The 24105-nt window shown below is 45.6% G+C and overlaps 1 protein-coding gene across 1 annotated transcript in view; it reads left to right on the forward strand.

The window, feature by feature from the left end:
• VPS50 (VPS50 subunit of EARP/GARPII complex) overlaps positions 1-24105 on the forward strand; it is an 821620-nt gene that overhangs the window by 773520 nt on the left and 23995 nt on the right. Inside the window, exons 25-26 of the mRNA XM_078663657.1 lie at positions 973-1131; positions 19489-19610. Of these exons, the coding sequence (XP_078519783.1) occupies positions 973-1131; positions 19489-19610 (281 nt within the window). The remainder of the gene's footprint in view (positions 1-972; positions 1132-19488; positions 19611-24105) is intronic.

Below are 24105 nucleotides of genomic sequence, written 5' to 3' on the forward strand. Positions count from 1 at the left end.
CCTAGCGCCTTGAGACCCTCGCGAGTGAGAAGCTGCACTTTTACCGCCCTGATTGAATGACTATGATTTTATTTGGTTAAACTCCCCTCAACTTGTCAACGATAATTTTGTCTTTGTGAGAGAGCTGAAGGGATACTAGCTTGCGCACACGCTTAACAAATGGGGATTGATGGGCCAGGAGTTGGGTAAAAGAAGCACTGGAAAAAATAGCCGAATTAAACCTCGCTAGGCCCGCACACTCCTGAGGTGACTGAGGGAGAAAAGTATTATGTTTTTGTAAGACGACAAACAGTTCCTTTTAGATCGTATATTTTTCATACATAACGTCATTGGGTTTATAATAGGCCGTTCTGAGAGAAATCCTTTAGATTTTCCAGGCTTTGGCGTAGTGTTGGCGGGGTTTCTTTCCCTGCAGCCGCAAATCATGGATTTTCCAGTGAGACATTTGTATGGTGTACCCTCCGAGAGCTTATGAGACTGGAGGGGCCTCGGAGCCCTGAGTTCCTCCAGCCTATCCAAGAGTTTCCCTTTGTCCCATCTAGCAAGACCGGCGCTTCAGTATCGCGAAATTATTTCAAGGTTCCGGCTTCTTGTCATTCAGCCCCGACTTCCAAACTCGGCAGAAAGTGTGTGGATATTTACTTTAATATCCAGAACAGTTAGCTGTACTCGCATTTGCTTTCCACTTTTCGCATGTCTTAAACGCACGGTCATTTAAACACTTGCTTTAATTGGAGAAGTTATTTATTCACCATGTAATAAATTAATAACAATAACTCTTAGTATTGGTTCTTACACACCCAATATATGGTATAAGTGTTAGGCACTAAGTGTATTGCAGACATTTATTAAGTTTTCTCTACGCTTTAGGTACCATGTCATGTTGCATTCAGTTCATGGTTTTCTTATTACTTGGCACCTTATTCTCAAACAATTTTGTTCAATAATCTACTTATTCTTTTTTTGTTTCAGACGGTGTCAACCGCCAGTGAACTTCGTAAACCAATTTACTGGATTGTCGCTGCTAGGGCTATCGACTATGAACAGATGCTGCTCCTTATGGCATCTGTGAAATGGGACGTGAAAGAAATTATGTCCCAGCATAATGTGTACGTGGATGCCCTTTTAAAGGTAAGCCAATACACCGACACCCCGTCGGACAAATAACATATTTTATGATGTCATCCTTACACGATATTTCTGTGTGGGCCATGTGTTTGATAATGTAAAGAATATAACCCTAAATATAGTCTTTTTCTTGCCAAGTCACTCCGACGCCCTCTCTTGGGGGGTGCCAGTCGCTGATGCTGAGTATTGCCTTGTCCCAAAAGCAGCTCTAATTCCCAACAAGCGCAGGCTGAGTTTTTTTTATTTACAAGAGCTAGTAAAGCACTGCATACCCCACTACTGCCGTCTGCCATTGCTATGAGGAAGGAAAGTAAGGAAAAAATGTAGGACAATACACTATTTGATTGTATTATAAGGGCTGCAAGCAGGTTTACTTAGAATTGGCTTTAACGTGTCAATTGAATACATAAAATCAAGCCTTGAGATTACATGGTTGGACGAACAATACTTAAATGAAGGAGCCCAACATTTAAAGGCCAGTTTTAGTCATGTGACTGAGTGGGTGGATGCAGGAGGGGTCTGTGCTGACACGGAGGCTTTGTCTGAGCTTTCAGCTCCAAGGCTGGTATTACCTGTATGTAGGTCATTTTGAAGAGATGTATCTTGAGGCCTCTCTGGAACTTATTATGAAAACCTCATTAATTCCGGGAGTAGAGAGACTTCCCAACAAATCTTTTGAGCCCTGGAGAACGCATTGCTAGTTTCTTCTGAGTAGGTAGTGTGTCCATTAGGACCCCTGCACCATGAACCCATTGATAAATGTCAACAAGAGTGCATCTCTTTGAATAATCAAGTGCTTATAAGAGTTGTAGCAAGCTTAGTTTGCACATAAAAAACATGCCTGACCTTTAGTGAGGACCAGGGTTGAACCTGATTATGAAGACTTACAGGGGCCTAGTATGTTTTGGTTCAGCTGACAACTGCTGGTTATAGATCTCCTGATGAGCCTGGCCTTCATCGTCGAATTATTAGGCCATGACGCTAAAACATCCTAGTCAGAGCCCTGTTTACAAGATTCCTCATCTGATTGATACACAGACTATCAATGCTCATCGACTGGTTTACGGCACATTTGTTTTTAGGTCTTGGCTACCGTAGGCTGCGCATGCACAGTCTAGCTTGCAAGATCTTATGTCTCAGAGTAGCGAGGCTTAAACCCGCCCCTCTTCTCCATTGGCTGGCCTCCTAAACGGCGGCCAGCCATTGGAGAAGAGGTCTCTGTGACGATCTCTTTTCGCTGTAAGCCCCTTCCTTTTCGGATTGAGGGGCGTGTTTTTTTCGTTTCTTTCTCTAAAGAAAAACACGCCCCCCAATCTGAAAAGGATGGGGCTTTCAAAGTCTGGTAAAATGTCGGGCATCGCATATTGGTGGCACTTTTTCGCATAGTATGAGTATCCATAGCGATACGGTAGACTCTTCTGGTATAATTCTGACTTTACATAGGTGTGTTAATTTATGGCCTCTTTGCTGCTATCTAAAACCTGTGGGTTGATTGAGCATCCGCGCTAGGTTCTGAACCCGGCTCGAGCGCGGTTCAGAGCCCAGCGCGCGCTCTGTTCTGAACCCGGCTCGCGCTCTGTTCTGAACCCGGCTCGACCGGGGTTCTGAGCCCGGCTCGCGATCTGTTCTGAACCCGGCTCGCGCTCTGTTCTGAACCCGGCTCGCGCTCGGTTCTGAGCCGGGCTCGCGCTCAAGCCCCGTCCGCGTCAGCAGCGGCCGCCGCCGCGGGGAGCGTGCCGCAGAGCCCCGGCTACAGTACAGAGGCGGGCCCGCTGTTGCGTCACAGCGGTGGCAGCAAACACGTCGGCCGCGGCATCACCGAGCATCCTGGGAAAGGCCGAGCCGCTGGAACATCCTTGCCCCTCCGCCCTGAGCTCGACCGGCACCCCGCAGCCTCTCTCCGCCTGCTGCCCGCCCACTCGCGGGGACCAGCTGACCGGCGGCTCTGGTAAGGTGGCGCTCCCCCGGCACCTGCCTCGCTGTCACCGCCCCGCTCCCCTCAGCCGTTATCGAACCCCCCGCCGGCCCCCTGTCTCGGGGATGAAGCCGCTGTTATTTCAAAGTTCTTAGTGGCCCCGTGCGTTTTTCAAAAAGAAACCAAGCACAGTGGCGCGACCTGTCTGCCACCTTGGTAAAGGGCTAGGGACATTTGTCAACAGAGAAGGTAGACGTTGCGAGGGACGTGTATTATTAGAATTATACCTCGTTCTGCTTGCTTTCCTGCCCCCTGTTCCCTCGTTCTGCTTGCTTTCCTGCCCCCTGTTCCCTCGTTCTGCTTGCTTTCCTGCCACTGTTCCCTCGTTCTGCTTGCTTTCCTGCCCCCTGTTCCCTCGTTCTGCTTGCTTTCCTGCCCCCTGTTCCCTCGTTCTGCTTGCTTTCCTGCCCCCTGTTCCCTCGTTCTGCATGCTTTCCTGCCTCCTGCCCCCTGTTCCCTCGTTCTGCATGCTTTCCTGCCCCCTGTTCCCTCGTTCTGCTTGCTTTCCTGCCCCCTGTTCCCTCGTTCTGCTTGCTTTCTCTGCCCTGTTCCCTCGTTCTGCTTGCTTTCCTGCATCCTGTTCCCTCGTTGTGATAGTTTTTTCTGGCCCCTGTTCCCTCGTTGTGATCGGTTTTTCTGGCCTCTGTTCCCTCGTGTGATCGTTTTTTTCTGGCCTCTGTTCCCTGTGTGTGTGTCTCTGTGTGTGTGTGTGTGTCTGTGTGTGTGTGTGTGGCTCTCTGTGTGTGTGTGGGGGGGCTATGTCTGTGTGTGTGTGGGGGGGGCTCTGTGTGTGTGTGGGGGGGGCTATGTGTGTGTGTGGGGGGTGTGGTAAATAAATAATTAATTACCGGTACTATTTTTCTATGCATTAACTGAAAAGGATAGCTCAATAAATAAGAGGCAGAATCCGTGGTATCTGAGTCGTATGGGCTTTAATCAGATGGCTCGAGCCAATGGACCATCGGGTTCCATCACCTGCAAAGGTTCAGGAAGGGACAGACACAAGGAAAAGGGGAAGTCGCGCATATCATATTAACATCATACAGTATATATAGTAAAACAGTATAATTGCATTGAATACAGTAGGCGTAACAAGTGACAAACGGAAGATAAGAACACATGGGCGTAACAAGAAGGCGTGCACAGGGCGTGCACGGAGACATGTGATGTAAACGTCACAGAAGTGTCATAAATGGGTGGATACATGGAGGGGGCTACCTGGGCAGCTGGAACCTTTAACCTACTGGTGCGCGCAAACGGGCCATGACGTGTAACTGGGGAGAGCTGGGGGCTCTGACTTCTGGCACTAGAAGAGGAGACTAAAGTCTGGGATGTCAGGACGACATGTACCTATAGCATATCTGATATCTTGTGTTTGGAGTACATGTTGCTTGAATCTAAAAGTCATCAGGGCAAAGGCTACTTGTCACTAAGGCTGGTGCATGCATATATTCTACATGTATTGCGTGTGCTATGAATCTTCTATGGATACTAATTCAGTAATTCTCTTGCATGGAGACAGGAAGACTAGACTTATAGATGAAGATGTTTATGTGGTTCGTTAGCTAGGAATGTGAAGCCGGGGAGCTGAACTGATAACTAGAGGCATAACATATTCTTGGCAGACACGCAGGCAGGCCAGGCCGGGCACCGCGCTGCTTGGCAGGAAGTAAGTGAAGGGTCAGGGATGCGGGAGGGGCTGCATCGCTCCTCGGAGTGGGTTCAGGAGACTTGAGCTTGAATCTGGTGTCCGGGCCCTGTGAGGCCTAGAAACGGGGACAACTCGATGAATTAACGTGCACAATGTAAAGACGTTGGCAACATAGGCCTAGAAGCCTAATTCACGTTGCTTTCAGGAGGACTGGATAACTGGCATACTAACGTTGGACACAACTATAATTGCGTCTTTATTCGGGCAAGGGGGTAAATATGCATATCGATCATGCACATATAACATACGATGGGGAACACGTAGGGACACATGACAGGACAAAATTCAATTTTCCTCATTCCCTCCTTGTTCCCTACGTTTCCTTCAGGAAACATCAATATTCATAAGACCATCTATCTGTTCATAGAGCATCATTTGCTCGTCTTTAATCTTCTGGGAATGGGACTTTGGACTTGGAATACAAGAGGTAGCGCACAAGCCACAAATCGCAGGGCCACATTGTAAACAGAGACAACAACTGAATATGATCATTACTACTATTCCCAGGAATGACAGTACTTTCCATCCCCAGACAGATATTATACTCCAGAGCCAACCGGACCATGTCCAGGTGCCTGGATTCTGGTGTAGCTGATGGGCTATTTTATGAAGTCTAGTTATAGCTGAATATACAGACGGTGCGTTATTAGGAATGAAAACGCAACAACTAGATCCGATGACTCTACAAGCTCCGCCCCTATCGGCCAGTATGACGTCAAGAACAAGGCGGTTCTGAAGAACGACAAATCTCATAGCAGATTGCTCCTCTGTTAAGTTACCTAGAGCGGAAGTAGTCTCATTCACTACTGCTTCAAGGGTTCTGGTTAACCTACGTATTAGCTTACTATTCTGGATAGGTCCTATGAAGAAAAAGAAACCTTTATTGAAGTCTGTATACTGTTCTAATGCAGTTTCAGTTTGATCGACAATTGGGGACTCAATCTCCCTTCTATGTCTGACGTGTACTAGATGTGTATTTCTGTGATAATCGGATGGGGCTAGAAAAACTGGTGGCAGTAGGAAGGCAATGTAACATGTTCCATCCCAATCTAGGGGCAGACGTACATATGCGGTCTGACCACACACAAAATACGAATGACGTGAGGCTTTGAAAGTAGATTTCCCACTGTCACTATACTCGACCACAGTAGTACAATCACTGTGTCCTAGATGTACTGAACCATTTCTTCTGACACATAACTCGCCTTTCACTGGTAAAACTGTTATAGCAGGCAAGTCTGGAGTAGTCTCGGACTGAACATTCAAAATCATGAAATTCGAGGAGAAATTACCTAGATCATATACTTCATTTTCTAGATCTAACCCTGTCCTATGGGAAAGACCTTCCTTGTCTGGGAAACATGTTCTATTCAAAAGGGACTTATCGTCTGAGGATGATGTTAACGTAAACCATGCTCCACACGAACCATTGTGTGAGAACGGATAGGGAAAAAGTGGCAGAACTCCCTTCGGTGTCTGGAAAGGGGGGAGTCGACCACACACCCAACAATTAGTGGCATTGCTAGTCTGGTGTGAATAGTGTAACATTCGTATAAAAGTATTGTTGCGCATTGCAAGTCGGTAAGATAACTCGTGAGGGGGTAGTTCACTAAAAGTGTGCTCTACTGTATCATTAGAGGAAAGATGTACATGCGAATCAAGGGGAGGAAAAAATACATGTAAAACATAACTTATACATGTGATCGTAAGACTCAGAAATAACATAAACAATAACGTAATAATACATCTGCTGCGCAGATTCTTACAATAACGTATTTTCTTGGAGTTTCGTCTAACTCTCTCACTATGGGGGTCTATCTCATACATGTCAGGAACCTGTCTAACCGCTTCACCCGAGAGGGACTTAAACAATTAAACTGTCTGACTTGCTAGACCTCAATTTCATTTTATACTCCTGCTGCGGAGTTTTCTCTAACAGGGGGAGTTTAGAGTCAGTATCGGGGCAGTCCTTGAAAAAAGTCTTTGGACGGAGTCCATGAAAACGCTTGATGTGGCTGGAGTGAAGCCACCCTTTTCTTCCTTCTAGCTTTACGGCGGTCCTTGTGGTCATCAGAACAAGTTTCGGCTCCTTCCAGCGGGGCTCCAGAGGGCTTGAACGATCGAAATTCCTTACAAGAACGAGGTCGCCTGGAATGACCTCGTGCGGTTTCACTTGGGTGTTGTCTGGAAAGGCAGCCGCGACCTGTGAACGACAAGAGAGTAGTGCAGACATCAAGGAAGCTAGGTAATCTGTCAGCATATTACTGTCAACATCGGTAATTTTACGTGGCATAGGTGTACCCCACATGTTCGGGGGACGACCGAATACAACCTCGAAAGGGGACAGACCTGAACGGGAGTGAGCGACCATTCTCATGTAAAAAAGGGCGACTGGCAGGGCTACCATCCAATCGACGCCTTTCTCTGCGCAAACTTTTGCAATGCGGATTTTCAGAGTTTGATTATGTCTCTCGACGAGGCCAGCTGCCTCGGGATGTCGCACACAGTGGAACTTCCACTGGTACCCTAACAGAAGAGATACTTGTTTCATGAGTTCGGATGAGAATGGCTGACCGTTGTCTGAATACACGACCCTGGGCTAACCATAGCGTGGGAAAAACTCACGAACCAACTGCCTGGCAGTGGTCGCGGCAGTGTAATCTGGAACTGGATAAGCTTCGGTCCATCTGGACAAAGCGCATACAACTACGAGGACATACTTGAAACCTCGACATCGATCCATCTGAATATAATCCATCTGGAGGACTTCAAAAGGGTGGTCAGGAGGATGGAATCCACCTTGTTCCACCGGAACACCTTTTCCTGGATTAAACTGACAACAGATCATGCAGGTACGCACTTTCTGCTTGGCTGCTGCTCGTAAATGCTTGTTAAACCAAAGGTTCTGGATGCTGTCTAACATGGCTTTTTCTCCTAAGTGTGCTGGACTGTGTGCTGTATTAATAATGACTTGAACCATACAGTCGGGGAGAAACCATGTGGCTTTTCCCTTCGTCAACCATCCCTGATCTGTCTGGACCCCTCCTTGTTCAGACCATTTCTTGATTTCGTCTGGGGTAGCATGTGACTGTATGTCTAGTACGTCTTGTGTAGGGTCCTTAACTGTCATACAAGTCGTCTGATCTGGAACATCTGTCTTTGTCATGTTAACTGGAATGACTGGAGTCTGAGCTGTAAGCTTGGCTGTTCGATCTGCTAGATCGTTACCCTGGGAAATGGTGTCAGTGGCTTTCGTATGTGCTTTGCACTTCATAATGGCAATGGCTTTCGGTAAATGTATTGCTTCTAACAGAGCTTGAATGAGGGGGCCATGCTGAATCTTGGCTCCATGAGAGGTCATGAAACCTCTTTCTTGCCAGAGTACTCCAAAGTCGTGAACGACTCCGAATGCATAACGCGAATCTGTATATATGTTTACTTTCAGGTTCTTGGCTCGTATGCAGGCTTGGGTCAGAGCGATGAGCTCTGCTGCTTGAGCAGACAAGGTGTCAATACGATGTGTTTCTATAACTTCAGTTTCAGTAGTCACTGCATACGCGGCTACTAGTTCTCCTGTACTTGTTCTCATACATGAACCATCCACGTAAAGTGTCAGGTCTGGATCAGGTAATGCAATATCCGTCAAGTCTTGTCTTGGCTTTGTCATGGTGTTAATAACTTCCACACAGTCATGTGTGGCAGGATTTGATGTAATCGAGGGTAACAGTGTAGCAGGATTTAATATGTTGCAGCGTCTGATTTCTATGTGTGGCTGAAACAGTGTCAGTTCATATCCTGTTAAACGTGCAATTGTCAAGTGCTGAGTCTGTGTTCGGTTTAAAAGAACTTCCACGGAGTGTGGAACTTGTACTGTCAGTGAGTGTCCTAACACTATGGAATCACTTTGTCTGATAGCTAGAGCTGTGGCTGCAACTGACTTAAGGCACGCAGGCAGAGCCTGGGCTACTGGATCTAATGTGCTAGAAAAATAAGCACAAGGCTTGTGTTGTCCTGCTTGATCTTGCGTGAGAACAGATAATGCTGTACCATCACGTTCAGTGACAAAAAGTGTAAAAGGCTTACTGTAGTTTGGTGTCGCTAATACAGGCGCATTACATAAAGCTTTCTTTAACTCATTGAAAACAAGTGTATGTTCCTGGGTCCAAGGGAGGACAGTCGATGTGGCTGCCTCCTGTGTCGTTAACCGTATCAGTGGTTTGGCTAGATATGCGTACTGAGGAATCCATTGTCTGCAGTAAGAAGTGAGGCCGATGAAAGCTCGTACCTCCTTCTGTGTCTTGGGCTGTGGAAGATGTGCTATTAACTGGATACGGTCTGGTGTCAACTGTCTACCCCTCTTGGACAGTAAGTGTCCAAGGTATACCACTTGCTGGACACAGAATTGCAGTTTGGAAGGGGACACCTTGTGCCCCATGTCTGCCAGGAAATACAAGACTGTCAGTGACGCACGTTCGCAGTCACGTTCTGTACGGGCTGTGATCCATAGATCATCGACATACTGGAGCAGGGCAGTGTCAGTTGGCATGTGAATACTGTCTAGTTGTCTTTTAAGTGCTTGACTGTAAATACTAGGACTTTCTGTGAAACCTTGAGGTGCTCGTGTGAATTTATAGCTTCTTCCATTTAAACAGAATCCGAAAAGAAACTGGCTGTCTGGATGAATGGGGACACTAAAGAATGCGTTCTTGAGATCAATAACAGTAAAGAACGTAGCTTCAGAATCAATGGCAGTCAATAGGGAAGAGATATCTGGAACGACTGGGTACTGGGGTATGATACATTTATTAAGTTCTCGAAGGTCAATCACCAATCGATAAACTGGAGGTGCATTTGGATCAGTACGTTTAAGAATCGGAATGATAGGAGAATTACATACATTGGAGTCAGTTTCTACAACTACTCCTTGAGCGATGAGCTCGTCAATTATTTTCGATAAGGCTGCTACAGCCTCAGGGGGTAACTTGTACTGTCGGATTCGTGGTAATACAACACCTGGTTTCAGAGTGACACGATATGGTGTAATATGCATACAACCTACATCAGTTGGACCTTGCGCCCATAAATGCCGTGGTATATTCAATAATCTTGGATCAAAATCACGTAACACAAAATGACCTTTAAAATCTCGTAAAAACAATCTCACTCCTTCCGGAGAGCAGCATATTACGGCACCTAACTCTTTCAATGTTTTAATACCCAGTAAATTTTCAGGACAGGATTTCGTAAGCAACAAGTCTGTAGTTCGGGACAATGGACCAACTTCTAGGGAAACTGGTTTCGATATTTCATTAACAATAGGCTTTCCTGAAAATCCCAGGGAAACATTTCTTGAGCCTGAGAGTGGAGCCCCTGGAACCTCGTCATGACTGATGGTAGTCTTACTTGCCCCTGTATCAATCAGAAACTTTCTGTCTTTCCCTAATACTTGACTGTGTACATAGGGACCCTCTTGATCTACAGGAATCTCGATGAGAGGCAAGCCAACCTCCCTCTCTAGGCTGTTTCATGAATACTGCTGATATTCTGGATAATCTGACTGTGCGTACTGGTACATCTGCTGTGTAACGTGTTGTGTGGCAGCTATAGGCTGCGGTACTGTAACTGTCTGTTGTGCGTTCTGCGGTGGTTGCTGCGAATTTTGCGAAACATGTTCCTGTCTAGGAGGACGCGGTCTCTCTTTCGTCTTACCTGTAGCTATATTATGTTTCAGAACTGCACATTCGTTTATATAATGACCTGGCTGTTTACAGTAATTGCATGTCCCTTTAACGGGAGCTGCAGAATGAGTAGTCTGATTCGTACCCCTCTTCTGACTATCTGGTGGAACAGACTGTGCAACTAGTACTTTCATTTTCGTGTCTTTCATACGTCTCCTTTCGTGTTCTTGCTCTTCCCTAATTCGGTTCTGGTGATACTGTAACATCTGTAGCATTTGGGACGGGGTATTAGCTTGCCATGTACTCTCGACTTTCAATACTCGATTTTTAACTTGCGGTAAAGAATTCTCAACTAGTTTGGTAACAAAAAGATGTGGATACGACTCACTACTTGTTTTCAGACCGCTATTAATAATGAAACATTTCTCAAATCTGGAATAAAAATCACTAGTGTCTTCGTCTTGTTTCTGTTTACAGGCTGAGATGGCATCCCAATCTTCCTTTTTCGTGGCTAGTAATCTTGGCAAGACTTGTATTAACAATTCGGGCAACTCTTTGGCTTTATCCCCAAGACCAGTACCTGGGACTCGTGTATTATCTTCGTTCTCTAACGCGGTCCAGTCAATCTTTTTCTCTCCCACCTCCCATTCTTTTTCTTTGAGTTTTTCATATATGCCCGCAGGCAACAGGACCTTTAACATTTTGATGATATCGGGATACGTGTATTCTCCCATACGGAGCATGTCTTTTAATTCTCGGTGGAACCCTGCTGGATCTTTATCGTGACAGGGCACTAACTTTTTCATTTCTAGTAGTTCTATTTTCGTTATAGGGGTGTAAACAAATACTCGTTCGAGATTACCCCCCGTTCCCTTAACTGGATGTACTTCTCGCAACGGATTCTGTCTGTCTATGTAGAATGGGGGTGAAACAGAAACAAAATGCGGAGTCAGGAACGTTCTGTATTTGTGGCGTTGTTCTAAAATGACACTAATTAAATCGGTACCTAGACCTTTCCATCGGTTTAGTAGTAACTCGTTCAGTACATTATATAAGGGACCTGGATCAGAATGCTGATCCTCGTACAGTGTAATGAGGTGCTGGATCATGTACATACCCACCAGTCGCTGCTCGCCTGGGGGCAGTTTCAGAAACATTTGAGCCACTACTTCGTCTGAATACGTGGTAGAATCACTAGTCCATCGAACTGCTGATCGGGCTAGTTCTTGTTCATGCATGGTACTAAGCTCACTGTAACCTATTCGTAATTTCAGAACTTTATCGGTAGCCTGGAATACTTGTTCAAGAGAACACTGTTCTGGTACGGGAGGAGGAAAAGCTTTCTTGTAATCTGGGCGTGTGTGTCTATCAGAAGGTCTCGTCCTACCTACATACGCTATTCTGGTGGGATTCTCGTTGTCTATATCTTCGTCTGAAGAGTCATTCTCTTTCTCTGCTACTCTCTTTGCTTCCTCCTTTTCGTGTATGCTTGTAATTTCTTTACGAATCTTTCTGTACATGGTTTCTATACAATTTTGTGTCCTGTGTTTTCCTTCAGCTATATTGTCACTCCATCTTGTCAGGACTTTCATATCTTCTTTGTTTTTATCAGGATAATCCTGTTCTCTTATTAAACAATTTAGAAAAAATTGTAAAATCATGCCTTGAATCTCGACTTTTCGGTGTGCCATAGCTTCGTGAATACTTTCTGGTTTCTCCCCAGTTCGGATAAAGTGATATATTCTGTCTAGATGTTTTTCCATATTTGATATGGTAACCAAGAAGCTTGCAACTCATCGTAAACGTATGGAATATATTATCATGTGATCTTCGCCTGGCACTGGGTCATATCTACAATCAGATCCACACTCATTAAGATACTTTTTGAGGGCTTCGTACGTAGTCACTTTTGGCGTACGCTGTAATGCTACGTCTCTCAGTGTCAGTCGCTTTGTTTGAGGCGGGGTGATAGGAATACCTCCCCCTGCTCCTCCTGAACTGGAATCGTCAGTTAATACTGAATGTGCGGCTGCTGGTAACGTGACTGGTAAAGTAGGTGTACGTAATGTGGGTTGGTCCTGGGATACTGGCACATGGACAGGATTCCCGGGACCAACGGCTGGAGGCACAGTAATTACATTATTAATAGGAGGTTGAACCTGAACTGGCGGAGTAGGGTTCGTGTTAGCATATTCTGGGACAGTGTCGTCTAAATAGGAGGAAAGGAAAATTTCGGCTGCGGTCGGTTTATGACGTAGCTTAGTCGGGACCAATGGTGGCGGTAAATTACAGAGTGTTTCCGGGGTCGCTTTAGGCAAACCCTCGGCGAGAAGGGGATACATACCTTTAATAAGGGCATTTCTTTGTCTGTCTGATTGTTCTGCTCTAACTCGTTCACCTTCTTCTAGTAATTCCCTTTCTTGGGCTTTTTCGGAGGATTCTCTACTTAGTTCTGCTTTTCTGAATTCCTTTTCTGTTCATTTATGCGATTCTATACGCCACAATTCTATGGCATCTTTCTGGGATTGTCTGGCTTTCTTTTTCCATAATGCTTCTTCTACTCTCATGATGCACTCGGCATCCCATGTTCCTGAAACAGGCCATCTATATTTCTCTTCAAGATCCTTGGTGTAGTCCACCCATAAGTCTAGATACAGTATGGCATCTAAGCCATGCTTATGATACATGAAATGTCCAGGACTGTCCCTGGGAGGGACAGGAACTGATTCTTCGAGTAACCCTTTTCTGGTTTTTATCTGACGTAACTTCGAAAACAAAGGCATATTTGAACCGTACTTGAACTTGAACACAATACACAATGAACACAGTAATGAATAGCAAAACAATCATTCATACCACGACATCAAAAACACATTAATAACAGTTCGAACAGAATACTACCTGATACATTGGAAACATAATACTTGAATTTCTCGAGAACAGACTTACTAGAATTACTGGATGCACTGCTAAAACAGTACAGAACATACCGGTCTCCTAAAGAGACACGTCATACCGTATCCACCTAGGTGAACACGTCGGACCGGATCTGTGTACCCAAACCCGTCGGACCGGGCACAAATTAATGAACCCGTCTAGATACGTCCCAGCAACGGTACTCACCGGGAAGTAAAACTGAAGGCCTCGGACTGGACTGGACAGCTACGACGTCTGGTTACTGCTACGCACTACGCATGCGCCTCGGGCTTCGGAAACAGGTGGGCCTCCGGATACCTCGGACCTTGCTCTCTCGGCTTGGGCTCTGGTCGGGACGATCCGCCTTCCTCACTGCCTCGTCTGGATGCCGGACCGCAGTCTCCGTCTCCTCCGTGGGCCTGAGGGAGACTTGAAGCAGAAATATCTGCACATGCACAGTAGGGTTCCGTCACGGCTGTAGAAGGGTCAGGGGGCCTGCGTTACATCGCCGGCGCGTGGGGAAGGGGCTCGTCACTGTTCGGGCGCCATTTATGTGGTAAATAAATAATTAATTACCGGTACTATTTTTCTATGCATTAACTGAAAAGGATAGCTCAATAAATAAGAGGCAGAATCCGTGGTATCTGAGTCGTATGGGCTTTAATCAGATGGCTCGAGCCAATGGACCATCGGGTTCCATCACCTGCAAAGGTTCAGGAAGGGACAGACACAAGGAAAAGGGGAAGTTGCGCATATCATATTAACATCATACAGTATATATAGTAAAACAGTATAATTGCATTGAATACAGTAGGCGTAACAAGTGACAAACGGAAGATAAGAACACATGGGCGTAACAAGAAGGCGTGCACAGGGCGTGCACGGAGACATGTGATGTAAACGTCACAGAAGTGTCATAAATGGGTGGATACATGGAGGGGCCTACCTGGGCAGCTGGAACCTTTAACCTACTGGTGCGCGCAAACAGGCCATGACGTGTAACTGGGGAGAGCTGGGGGCTCTGACTTCTGGCACTAGAAGAGGAGACTAAAGTCTGGGATGTCAGGACGACATGTACCTATAGCATATCTGATATCTTGTGTTTGGAGTACATGTTGCTTGAATCTAAAAGTCATCAGGGCAAAGGCTACTTGTCACTAAGGCTGGTGCATGCATATATTCTACATGTATTGCGTGTGCTATGAATCTTCTATGGATACTAATTCAGTAATTCTCTTGCATGGAGACAGGAAGACTAGACTTATAGATGAAGATGTTTATGTGGTTCGTTAGCTAGGAATGTGAAGCCGGGGAGCTGAACTGATAACTAGAGGCATAACATATTCTTGGCAGACAGGCAGGCAGGCCAGGCCGGGCACCGCGCTGCTTGGCAGGAAGTAAGTGAAGGGTCAGGGATGCGGGAGGGGCTGCATCGCTCCTCGGAGTGGGTTCAGGAGACTTGAGCTTGAATCTGGTGTCCGGGCCCTGTGAGGCCTAGAAACGGGGACAACTCGATGAATTAACGTGCACAATGTAAAGACGTTGGCAACATAGGCCTAGAAGCCTAATTCACGTTGCTTTCAGGAGGACTGGATAACTGGCATACTAACGTTGGACACAACTATAATTGCGTCTTTATTCGGGCAAGGGGGTAAATATGCATATCGATCATGCACATATAACATACGATGGGGAACACGTAGGGACACATGACAGGACAAAATTCAATTTTCCTCAGGGGGCTCTGTGTGTGTGTGTGGGGGGCTCTGTGTGTGTGTGTGTGTGTGAGGCTCTCTGTGTGTGGGGGGGCTCTGTGTGTGTGTGTGTGTGTGTGGGGCTCTGTGTGTGTGGGGGGGGGCTGGGTGTGTGTGTGGGGGGCTCTGTGTGTGTGTGTGTGTGGGGCTCTGTGTGTGTGTCTCTGTGTGTGTGGCTCTCTGTGTGTGTGGGGGGGGCTCTGTGTGTGTGTGTGTGGGGGGGCTCTGTGTGTGTGGGGGGGGCTCTGTGTGTGTGTGTGTGTGGGGGGGTCTCTGTGTGGGGGGGGGCTGTGTGTGTGTGAGGCTCTCTGTGTGTGGGGGGCTCTGTGTGTGTGTGTTTCGGCGCTCTCTGTGTGTGGGGCTCTGTGTGTGTGTGTGGGGCTGTGTGTGAGTGGGGGGGGCTCTGTGTGTGTGTGGGGCTCTGTGTGTGTGTGGGGGGGGCTTTGTGTGTGTGTGAGGGGGCTCTGTGTGTGTGTGGGGGGGGCTCTGTGTGTGTGTGGGGGGCTCTCTGTGTCTGTGTCTGGGGCTCTCTGTGTCTGTGTGTGGGGCTCTCTGTGTCTGTGTGTGTGGGGGGCTCTGTGTGTGTGTGTGTGTGGGGGGCTCTGTGTGTGTGGGGGGGCTCTGTGTGTGTGTGGGAGTCTGTGTGGGGGGCTGTGTGTGTGGGGCTCTGTGTGTGTGTGTGGGGGGCTCTGTGTGTGTGGGGGCTCTGTGTGTGTGGGGGGCTCTGTGTGTGTGGGGGGGGCTGTGTGTGTGGGGGGGGGGCTCTGTGTGTGGGGGGGGCTCTGTGTGTGTGGTGGGGCTCTCTGTGTGTGTGTGTGTGGCTCTCTGTGTGGCTCTGTGTGCGTGTGTTTGTGGCTCTGTGTGTGTGTGGCTCTGTGTGTATGTGGCTCTGTGTGGGTGCAAATGCAATAGGTCTCGCATTTGCAGGAGATTAAGCTATTGGCATTGTAAATGACAATGCCATTTATTTATGTTTTAAAAACAACAACATAAATAAAAATAATGTCATGAGCAATGCCAATAGCTCTAACTTTAACAATGCCGAGACCATAGCATTGTAAATGCTTGTTCCACTTGATGCCAAAAAGCAACCTTTTGTTAGCCTCAGATGCCATATGTACAAAGGAATGCCTCAACACCTAGACCACTTTCAGTGCTATCTTTAAACATTAACTAGCAGCTACAACAAGATAAAACAAGCATTTTCAATCTAATGGGTCTTGCATTTGTTATAGTTAGAGCTGTTGGTGTTGAAAATAACAATGTTTTTTCACTTTAGTTTTTTTATTTGCAGTAGAGTTATTCTATTTTCATAGGACTATTGCCAATGGTATAAAAAAGCAAGAGTAAAAAACGTAATTTCCAATGCCAACAGCTCTAACTTTAAAAACAAATGCGAGACATATTGCATTGGAAATGTAATCGGTCTCGCATTGGTTGGAGTTATTGGCATTATAAATGCCAGTGTGTTTTACCTAGCCATGTTGCAGGGTTGCAGGGTGCAGTACCATATGTTGCCGATATAGGTCCCATGGGACCTGTTTTGGACACATAAAGTACTGGACCCTGCAAAGTTGGAGTTATTGGAATTATAAATGGCATTGTTTTTTACCTAGCCATGTTGCCGGGTGCAGTATCATATAGGTCCCATGGGACCTGTTTTGGCCATGTGTAGTACCGCACCCTACAAAGTTGGAGTTATTGGCATTATAAATGGCAATGTTATTTACCTATTTTAATAACAAACAGGGATATTAGTGGTCAAAAGAGGCTAGAGAAGAAATTACAGTGGCAAAAAACTGACTTGTATATGTATCTTCATGATATACACAACATGGAAGCAAGATTGGGATCTTGGATTAGACAGACCCCCGCGAAAGCACTGAGATTACTTTTTCAGAAATTGGACCGACTTATGCGGCCGTTTCCCAATCATAGATAGCGACCGCTATGAACTTGCAGCACCCATAACAGATACCCGTGAAAACTTTATAACCCCCTTCCACAGAAATTGGACCCTTCTGGGTGGCCGTTTTCAAATTGACCTTTGCGAATTGGTCCATCACACACCAGACCCCCGTGAAAGTTCCGGGATTCAGTTTTTTCAGAAACTGGATCTCTCTACTCCGCAGTTTCACAATTGAAGATAGTGACTCAGCACCCCCTTCCCTTCATTCTGGGCTAGCGGCTCAACTTTCCATTTCAGGATCCGGACCCATGCGGTGGATTCCTTACCTACCATATGACTGTGCTTCATTGATAAGATTTATTGCCCCTCCTGTTTTCCTGTCCTGATGAAGACCCTCTAGCAAGGCCCTACTCCATGCCTGCATCAATCTGGGTTGAAACGTCGACACTTTTTCCATCCTCAGCCTTCCTCCCCATTTATTATTTGTGATTTTGCTTTGATAGGCATGAGTTTGTTTGATTGATTTATGAATTATGATCCTTAGCCTGTGTTAATTAATTATCAGCAATTTTTCATTGAGGTCGTAGTGACCACTGTTTTGTTATTTGTACAGTTCCTTCACCATCCAATCACCACCCTTCCCTCTCCATCCTGTTAGGGGCATCGTTTATGATCAAATATTGATGTATTTTATGAACAGTGTTTTTATTGAATATCTTTGTACACGTTGTGATTAAAAACAATGCTGTGATATCCTTTTTGAATTTAGTTGAGATATTATTTAATTTTGGTCTAATTGCTCTAGTATCTGGGACCGCTTTGTTTATATTACTAATCTACCCAGGTCCCAGTGACTTATTGGGTCAACCCGTGTCTTTACAGCACTCAGTTCTGACAGAAGGCAGGATAAATGCTGTCAGGCTCTACTAACAAAACCAGGCTGGGAACGCCACAAAGTTTAAATTTAGTTAGCGGTACCCCTTCCCCAGTGTACTAAGGCAGTTGCTGCAGGATGGACAGGATAAAGCACCTTGAAATCCACCAGGGCGGTAATAAGACAACAAACCTGTTCTCCAGCTTTATCAAGCACTATAGAATTCCCATACCGAAGTACTCCGTTTTTGACTAGCAGGGAGTAAAGACAAAAACTCCCCGCTCAGTTTCAATTGTGACAGTTATAGACCTATCATCATAGACTCCTTTGATTTAGCACCATCTTGCCAAGCCTGTCCACATCAATTGGATTCCTGGCAGCTTGGCCGGTACTATTTAACCTCTGCGGACCTATCATTGCCTTAAAGATAAAACTTTGGTAGAGATTCCCCCCCCTTTAAAATTGCAATAAAGCTTTCTATTTCATGAGCCACCCTCCACATCCTGGTGCCTATAGAGGAGAATCACTTTGCATGACTAGGGAACGTCTAAATTCCATGTACCGCAGTCCAACAAGGACAAATGTTCTGCTGAGAACTTGGAAGTGCTATCAATTCTAATTACATTTGCTTTTAACTGCATTCTTAGTTAAATGCTGGTGATTTGATTTGGAAGAAGTAATCTGAAACTCATGATTAGCCCAATGCATGGCAGGAGCCAGCTGATGGACAGTTACAACATTTCCACGTTAATCTCGGGCCCGGCAATATGGTCATTTCCCAGGCTGAGCAACCAGCAAGAACTGCTAAAAAATCGCTATTGTTCAAAAATGGGTTGATATTTCCTTCTGCTTAAAGTTTTGACGTGCTTGGGCATGATGGTCCACCTACGAATGGGCAAACTCTTATTGTGCTTAATAAAACTGCAGCCTTTCAATTTCCAGCGAGCGACTCCACTGAATTTTTGAGGCATAAACTAGGGGGAAGAGGACTCACAGAGGGCCAAGTGGCATGAGTCCCTGGATCATGCTGTGATAACACTGTACACAACATTGCACACTGACTCCGTTATCCATCACTCTCTCGTCCCAACACCTCACCTCAGATCACCGCTCATTCCCTCCCCAACAGATATGAATCAGCCCATGCAATGGCTGAGGAGCGCGCACTAATTTGCCTTGTCTAGCACCAAGGTTAGCTGACTGACAGGAAGGAGGCTAGGTAGCGCCATGACACCACTAGCTCACAGTGAAAGCGTATGTAGCAACTCCACATGGTCTGCTTACAGCTTTTCCTCCTTAAATAGGAGTCCTGGCATCCAGAGTCTAGATGGAGACATGCTGGCGCTCTTGTCACAGAGCCCTTATGCTCTGTTACTGTAATTTATTTTTCCAGTGTCCGCGACAGCCTCACACTGCACATACAATTTACCTTTTACTGTTAACACATTAACAAGCTGTCCAATTACCCTCCTTAACTCTGCATACTGTGATGCTTATTCACTGACGTGTATGAAAAGAACTTGTTCTGCGTTTTTTTCGGCAGGAATTTGATCAGTTCAACAAAAGGTTAAATGATGTGTCCCGCCAAGTGCGAATCCCTTTGCCAGTATCGAATATTCTCTGGGAGCACTGCATCCGACTAGCCAACAGAACCATTGTGGAAGGGTAAGTTGTCATAACAGGTCTGCTCATCTGCAGCGCCTGTCATAGGGTTCAGCATGCTTACACGGCCGCAGATGTTGTCAGTACCATCCTTAAGTAGTTTTACATTCTTGAGTCATTAAGTAAAATGTAGTCTTCTTCCATTGATTTTGCGCCCAAGTATTAACATTTGTTATCCTCATTAAATCTGGTGCAAGTAATTTGCAGTTTGGAAGAATGATCATTGTCGAATGTTCGTATGCGTTAAACACATTAGTATTGTAGAAGCTCTGTCATTTGTAGCGTATCCTAAAGAAATGTCAAACTTTATTCAAGTGTATAAAATGAAATTATGTCCCATTCTTTCACATCATTAATGATTACTACAGCATTTGTTTTCACTTTTGAAATACTATACATCTGAGCAAAACTACCAAATAAATACTGATTCCGTTAACTCTATTTATCTTCAAACTTAGAGATCTGTTGTTTCTGGAGAGCTCACGCCCAACTCAGACACCATGGGGAATTCTTAAATTGGCTTGGAATTAGAAAAATGCCGTAGATAAATTAGATTTCAAGCTATGCCACTGAGCAATTAAAGAGTGAAACATGCATACTTGTAGAGGAAAGTCAGTGTGGCGTTCACGTGTAATTCACTCTAAAAACAATTAGGCACGGCCCTGATTACTTAGCAGAATGCATGGTTTCCTGTGTGCAGATTTCGCATTAATGAATACCTGTTGCTTATGATTCAATATTTACTAGGTGCGCAGTTTGTTTCTCATTCTGATTTACAAAGGCTAGAATTAAACTAGGGGGCTAATTGCGCATGTTTACCTAATTGAGCTTTGCAAACGGTGCTTTTATGACAGCCCCATTTGGCCAAGTTAAACGTTACAAATTTGAGAAGGCAAAAAATAGACTGTATGCCTTTTGCACCCAGGCCTTAATACACAATCTAGCACAGTCAGGATTCTGCGCCTGGCTTCGTATTTGCAAAGAGGTGAACAAGTTCATACCCTGCCATGTATTTAGAGTTGATGGCCTGTGTCTACAAATTCTCGTGATAGTCTGATAACAGTCATTCAACTTGATTGTTGGCCCACACACCAATAAACAAGCTCATCACTGTTTCATCCCCTTCAAGACAAAAGAGTGCTCGCACAGTTGGCTGTCGCTTGACTCTATCCATAGAATCTCTCTGGCAGACTCAACTACCTTCTTTCCCATGTCAGATCTGCCCTTTCTCTCCCATTCCACTGTACACGTTCTTTAACATAGTTTGTTACACGCATGTAGGGGGCGATAGTAGGGACAGTGGAAGAGTCCAGGCTCCCACTCGATTTGCTAATCCGGTTCCTTGCCAAAAAAGTCTGTTGTCATGACAGCAGTAGGACACAGGGCTCAACGCTGAATAAGGACAAAATACAAACCTCGCTTTAACACCCAATCAATTCCTACACACATAAGGAGCCAAACCTGGACAGAGTGCGGTGTAAGAGCCAGAGCAATGTGAACATGGTAGGAGAACTTGTTGATGGACTACCCAATGAGGTAATCCAGTAAGTGGTCCTGCCACCAATGGGAGCCTGAAGGACACGTTAGAAACAATGCCACTTTCCTCAGACACACAGGCTTTAATATGAACAATTACAAGAATACATGTTCAGTAAATTTGGAACACTAGACCTCCTCCTCCCTTTCGAAGCACACTCTATTTGAGGAAGGAGTCTTCCGTGTCTTCTCATTTTAGCACCAATGTTTTCCTATGTTCCCATTGCTTCTGGGCAGGGACAGACTGATCAATAACTCTGGTGCGCTGGGCTTCACTGAACCGATGGGCCCACTCATGCTGTATGTTCCCCCCATCACTGCTGATGTTCCCATTTCATTTATGACCCTTACTACCACTGTGTAGCTCCTCCTTCCCATTTACCTTATAATAAAAAGCTAATCCCTCACAATTTGCAGACCACACAAAGGTTGGGTGCCCAGATGTCCCAGGTTCTAGGGATTGGACCGGTTTTCACTCATGCATCTCAGAGTCGTAGGAGACTCAGTCATGGCACATGATTGTCTCCGTTTTGGATTAGGTCGGTCACAGCATAGCTATGTGAGGCGGCCTGGCTATGTTTGTACCAGAATTACTGAGCGCAGAAGAGCATCGGAATTCTGAGTCCACGGCAAAGCTAGACGAGAGCCTTCTAGGGCTTGCGCCTTCTCTGGGGCTGAGCCTGGGAGAAGGCATTCAGTATGCCTGCCCATGCTCAGTTGGTGAGCTACGTGCATGGCACGCACTTCTGGTAATCCCAGCTCTATCTTGGGTGTTTATTTGTTCAGCATGCCCTGGAGATGTGGACCGACAGTGGTGGTTAGGGCCATGTCCAAGCATCCTGGCAAGAAACCCTGGCTATGGGATACATCTAAATAGAAATCACTTCTTGACCTTTGGTCAGTGCTTGCTTGCTGTGACTGTCGACTACCATGAGTGGACCTCAGCTTGTCCCTGTCCGTGCCACCTGCACACTGTATTCTGTAACATACAGGACCGGAGAGCATATCAAACCAAGGCCTGACAGAATCTTTCCAAAGCGCTTGCTTTGGTGCAGAGAATGAACACAGATCATGACCAAATGGGAGAGGCAAAGGACTGGGAATCCATTCACCACTTCAGTCCTACTAACTCATTAAAAGAAGACTCCCCGTGATGAAAACTTTATTATGCTGACAATTATGAGTTTAATGCACAATGGCCCTGGTTACAACCACACATATTCACTCCGAAAAATCCTTGCAGGGAGGCAGCGGCCATCAGTCACTATCTGTTCTCTCTCTTTTCCTGGCTCGGATGTCACCCCAGGTCCAGCATTCTATACCTTTTTCCTGATGGTGCCACCTTGCCATAGGTAAGTGGGTGCTTTAAAGGGAAACTGTAGGTTCTCTGCAAAACACCCATTCATGCATTTTGAGAATCACGGTTTGAGAAACTAGGGGTCTTTGTTGTCAGTTTGTCATACAGCTGCAGTGCATCAGCATTACGGGGCTAGCTTTACAGTTTACAAGAGAGATGTATTATTAATATTTTACTTTTTCTGTTTTCTCTAAGTTTATTTAGCATTATGTTTAGAGTTAGCCAGCCTAGCACAAAGAACTTGGAGCCTGATTTATATTTCGATGGACAGGATACTTCATCACAAATGTGACTGATATCCCATGGGCCGCATTACAAGTGTGCTATAGCACATGGCACTTGTAATATGGTGGGCGGCTGCGGTCACATTTGTGACAGAGTTTCCTGTCCACCGAAATATAAAACAGGCCCTAAATGTAGCAGTACAGTTGGATCATCCACATTGTCGTTTACTACCCACCTGCTACTGCCTTTCCTTGGTGGTGAGAGCCATTCCTGTAGATTATCTTTGGCGTTAGTCCAGGCCTGCTCTTAGTCTATAGGAAGATGCCACACCTGGATTTTATCCAAGGCAAGAAGCCAGGCCAGGCCTTTGCCCATAATATAGAGGTCACTACTGGCCTTAATCAAGGCTATGAGACCGGTCCTGGCCTTAACCCACTGTAAGAGGTCAGTCCTAGACTGAGACCAAGGAAAGAGGTAGTTTTGGGGTTTAATCCACCCTAAGATGCCAGTTTGGCTCTCTATTTGTGATGAAGGCCAGTTCTGACTATAAATAGGGTGAAACACCAGAACTGCCCTTCAGCCATGGGAGGCCCTCAAGGGTTAGACAATAGCTGTGCACTTCATGCAGGGTCGGAGGCCACTACAGACCTCGATCTACTGTGACATGCCGGTCCTATCCGTAAGTTTTCATGAGCATCTTTAATTCAAATAACGTCCAGTAATTGTTTGTTTCTTTCGTTTATTACTTTGTTGTTCCAGATATTTCTTCACATGCAAATCTGTTCTCAGATGTAGCCTTTATAAATGAAAAGGTTCAGGGATGCAATTTGCCAACAGCTTCCTCAGGTCCTCACTCAACGTATTAATGATTTTAGTATCTCGCCCAAAAATACGATGGAAGATTTAGAAATATCTGCAAGTGGTTTCAGATATCTAAAAAGTAAGTGAATTAAACAAAGTAAACCTAGTACATTCCTTCAGGTGTAACCAAGAGTGCACCCACGCCTCTAACCCTTAGTGTTGATGAAACACGTGTTGGCTACATCTATGAACCTTTCCATGTAAGAAGGCTACATCTGAGAACAGATTTGTATGTGATGAAATTTTGGGAAAAGAATAAAGGAATAAATAAAAGAAATACAAAAATACTGGACATTATTTGACTTAAAGGTGTATAGGAAAATCCATGGCCTTCCCCCCTTATCAGCAGGCTCTGGTGTCTGTGCCTTCTTCAAGAATCCTGCATCTGTACCTCTTGGCTCCTTCATTGCTTGATCTTTCCCTTCAGGCTCCTGGAGCACGTCCCTTCAGTCAGGAATATGAACGTTCTCCATTCAAGACTCTCTTGTGCTTAGGTAAGCAGGTTCACTTTCAGGGAGG

Source organism: Lissotriton helveticus, chromosome 10, assembly GCF_964261635.1.
Source record: "Lissotriton helveticus chromosome 10, aLisHel1.1, whole genome shotgun sequence".
In the NCBI taxonomy this organism is placed as follows: Eukaryota; Metazoa; Chordata; class Amphibia; order Caudata; family Salamandridae; genus Lissotriton; species Lissotriton helveticus.